Source organism: Sinocyclocheilus rhinocerous, unplaced genomic scaffold, assembly GCF_001515625.1.
Source record: "Sinocyclocheilus rhinocerous isolate Xijiao unplaced genomic scaffold, SAMN03320098_v1.1 scaffold1168, whole genome shotgun sequence".
In the NCBI taxonomy this organism is placed as follows: domain Eukaryota; kingdom Metazoa; phylum Chordata; class Actinopteri; order Cypriniformes; family Cyprinidae; genus Sinocyclocheilus; species Sinocyclocheilus rhinocerous.
This window is the reverse complement of record NW_015650373.1, coordinates 1,386,343-1,390,519: the sequence shown is the minus strand read 5'-3', so window position 1 is coordinate 1,390,519 and position 4,177 is coordinate 1,386,343. Positions and strand designations below refer to the sequence as shown.

Below are 4,177 nucleotides of genomic sequence, written 5' to 3'. Positions count from 1 at the left end.
TCACTGTGAATCCCAGCAGCCACCCACAGCTGCATCTCTTTCTGCAACATGTGAGTGAACTTTTAGTAATGTACAGTAGTAAAGCTTGAGTGTACAATTATATGTAAATGTGCTTCTGTGGAGCAGAAGCATACATTGCGTTTGCATTTGATTTTACACTTACTACCTTTTTCTTTAGAAGACAAGGGGTGGCGGTAGTGGTTAATGATCTGACCTAGTAACCCAAAGATTCAACCCCTGGCACATACATTTATTATTGTCCCTATAAAAAGGCTGTAAGTTGCCTCTTAAGTTGCTTGTAAGAAAGTGTCTGTCATTTAAAGTTTAATTTCAGTGGTTAAATCAACGGTCCCATTTTACTCCACAAAATAAAACTATCACTATTCACCCTGTGTATAAATAAAATCAGATTATCAACAAGTATGATCACAGTTTCATTGTATTGTGAGATTGAATGTTGATGTGCCCTTCAGGTTATGGGGTTTGATAGTGTGGATGATGAGTCAAAACCTGAGCATCGCATCTTTAACCTGGACAGTCCAAAACCTGTGAACTGGACGGAGGAGGACAATCCTCCATACTCGTATTATCTGTACTATATGTATGCGAATATGACTGTACTCAACCACCTGCGCAGGTATTTGATGCACCTAAGTGCATATTTTGTTTACCACAATACAGTATATTAATTAAGGTAAAAATTTATTTTATACCGATTAAAATTGAGCTTTTTTTTTTTTTTGAAAGATGGATTAAAACTAATGTGTAGGTTAATGAATTAAAAGATGTTTTTAGCTCCACGGTTGTAATTAAATGTCATCTCTTTCTCCCAACAGGCAAAGAAACTTGAATTCCTTTGTATTACGTCCGCACTGTGGAGAGGCAGGGCCTATTCACCACCTCGTGTCTGGATTTCTGCTGTCAGAAAATATTTCCCATGGCCTGCTTCTGAGAAAAGTAAAGAAACTCTAGATACTTCCACTGAATCATGGTTGTCCTTAGAAATCTGTTCTGCTCAGATACAAAGAATGTTCATATTTTAAATGATTTTTTTATTAACAAAGTTCAGGAGGAGCACGTTCAGATAATTAACCTAATTAACGTGAGAGGAGCTTATTCAGTAAGCAACCCAATTAACAAGATAATAGGTATATTTGGAGCTCGGAGCCCTCCCCTCGGACAGCACACCAAATACGCATAACTCTATTTATTTGATGTAAGTGTGAACTCAAGAAATATTTTTTTTCATGATTGTTTTTTATCAGCCCAAGGCCGTATGTGTTAATATCAGACCTTAACATGGTAAACAATTTTTGAAAGGTGCCAGTATTCAACAGCCATTCAAACATTGATTTCTGAAGAGAGGGTCTCTTCAACTTTGACTTACTGTGAACAATTTTGACAGAACAACAACACGTTTTTTCACACTTGATATTTTAGAGCTAATATTCTTATCATTGCAAACAGTCAAGAGCTTATCAGTCCACCCAGAGAGAGACGTTTGTGTATCTTCCTCAGGCTCCTGTACTGCAGTATCTGTATTACCTGGCTCAGATCGGCATAGCCATGTCCCCACTCAGCAACAACAGCCTCTTCCTCAGTTACCATCGAAATCCACTGCCTGAGTACCTGTCCCGGGGTCTCATGGTGTCTTTGTCCACTGATGACCCACTGCAGTTCCACTTCACAAAGGTTACAAGCCAAACTATACCATCAGATGTTAAAATATTTTTAATTATATCTGTTATTCCTTAAGTGAGGTCTCAATGTGTTTGACCTAGTGTGTGTGGTTGTTCAGGAGCCGCTGATGGAGGAGTACAGCATCGCTGCTCAGGTGTGGAAGCTGAGCTCATGTGACATGTGTGAGCTGTCCCGAAACAGTGTGCTCATGAGTGGATTTTCTCAACAGGTGCTCACATCTACACGTACGCCTGTCAGCAGTGGCAAAAGTCAGTTTTGTGTTGTTTAGTGTGCACATTTTACTTTCTACATTCTGGTAAGTTAAAGCATTAGGTACCATGACCTAAAAATTAACCATACTCTAAAATGTTATACTAATTTTCATTTCTACATACACTACTGTTCAAAATTTTGGGGTCAGTAAGATTTTTTTTTTAATTAATACTTTTATTTAGCAAGGATGCATTGATCAAAAGTGACATTTAAAATATTACAAAAGATTTCCATTCAAAATTAAAATAAATGCTGTTCTTTAGAATTTTATATACTTTAAGGAATCCTATAAAAGAATTTGTAACAGTTTCCACAAAAATATAAAGCAGCACAGCTGTGTTCAACATTGATAATAAGAAAAAAAAAATTCTTGATCAACAAATCAGCATATTAGAATGATTTCTAAAGGATTATGTGACACTGAAGACTGGAGAAATGGCTGCTAAAAATTCATCTTTGTCATCACAGGAATAAATATAAAACAGTTGTTTTATATTGTAATAATATTTCACAATATTACTGTTTTTACTATATTTTGATCAAATAAATGCAGCCTTAGTGAGCATGAGAGACTTCTTTCAAAGACATTAAAGGGGTGGTTGATCAGCTTTTTTCGAAAGCTTGATTGTGTTTATGGGGTGCAGTGTAACATGTGCTCATGCTTCGTTTTTAAAGAAACATTATTTAAAAAAAAACAACATTTTTTTAACATATTTTACCTTTATTCTACACCGCTGTTTCCATTCTCGTCCAAACTGTCTGTTGAGTTCCTGGTTCTATTAAGCCCCTCCCTCAAAAATATGCAATGGGCTCTGATTGGTTAGCGGGCTGAGTGTGTTTGTGATTCGCTATTCGCCTAGTTTCGAAAGCTTGATTGTGTTTATGGGGTGCAGTGTAACATGTGCTCATGCTTCGTTTTTAAAGAAACATTATTTTAAAAAAAAACATTTTTTTAACATATTTTACCTTTATTCTACACCGCTGTTTCCATTCTCGTCCAAACTGTCTGTTGAGTTCCTGGTTCTATTGAGCCCCTCCCTCAAAAATATGCAATGGGCTCTGATTGGTTAGCGGGCTGAGTGTGTTTGTGATTCGCTAATCGCCTAGTGCACGTTGTCCGGAAACGTCACGCCCCCTTACCATTACGGGTAGTTGCATGTTCCTGGGGGCAGGGTTTATGTACAGCGATTTCTTTAAAAGAAAATATCTCCCTTTGCATTGAACTCGGAGCGTCGTAACTTTGCAGATGTTGTTTAAGCTCTAACAGCAACATTACACACTAACTAAAGTTCAAAAAGTGAAATCATAATCAACCACCCCTTTAAAAATCTTGCCAAACTTTTGAGTGGTGGTTCTCAACTGGTGTGTCGTGACCAAAAAATTCATTATGGACAGCAGAGAAAAACAATACTTTACTCCTCACTGAAATGTAACTTTAAGACTTTCCGCTTTTAAAAGGGAGGATAAAATACTTCTCATATCTTCTGTTGTTGTGGCAACCAATTTAGTTGTGTGTCAAAACACAACACTATATTGGCACAAGCTTATCTGTCACTAGTCAAATTACAGTAGTTAAAAGCCAACAAAAGCAGATTGCATAAAATGACCTCATTCTCGAAAGCCCTGACCAAAACTACAGTATATAAAGGAAAATATGACCCAGATTACTTTACATTATATATGGCTTCTTTTGCATTTGAGGATATTTGTGGCATCCACAGTATGTTTTGTGTGGTAAATTATTGGCTGCCATTCAGTTTTGTTACTTTGTTTGGTCACACTTGATGTCCAGTGTGCATCCTGAAGCCAAACCACTGATATAGACAATTAAAATACAAGGAATCAGAGAGAAAAACATGTGACTAATGCATACAGATGTCTTGTGTCCAGGTGAAAAGCTATTGGCTGGGGCCACGTTATCTGAAAGAGGGGCAGGAGGGCAATTGAAACATGCAAACTGCATTTTTTTCTCCTGTGGATATTTTACAGACGATAACGTCTTTAACGTATACCTAAAAATCGTTCACTCCTAGTCAGGAGTTATTAATATGAGTTAATAATAGCTTTTTGTCGTTTAGCTGCTCGCAAAGCCCACACTTTATAAAAGTTATAATTATTATATGTCAGTTATGTTTATCTACAACCGCTTCGTGTGTGCAATATGCAAAATTACGACGAAACACTTGCTGTATTCTTTAAGTTCATAGGAGCTACATTAAACACT

The 4,177-nt window shown here is 36.9% G+C and overlaps 1 protein-coding gene across 1 annotated transcript in view; it reads left to right on the top strand.

Annotated features, from left to right (window-relative positions):
• The window catches only part of LOC107711926 (AMP deaminase 2-like), a 26,883-nt gene extending 22,983 nt beyond the window's left edge, over nucleotides 1–3,900 (top strand). Inside the window, exons 23-26 of the mRNA XM_016517017.1 lie at nucleotides 837–957; nucleotides 1,519–1,692; nucleotides 1,799–1,909; nucleotides 3,844–3,900. Of these exons, the coding sequence (XP_016372503.1) occupies nucleotides 837–957; nucleotides 1,519–1,692; nucleotides 1,799–1,909; nucleotides 3,844–3,900 (463 nt within the window). The remainder of the gene's footprint in view (nucleotides 1–836; nucleotides 958–1,518; nucleotides 1,693–1,798; nucleotides 1,910–3,843) is intronic.
• Nucleotides 3,901–4,177: the final 277 nt, after the last annotated feature.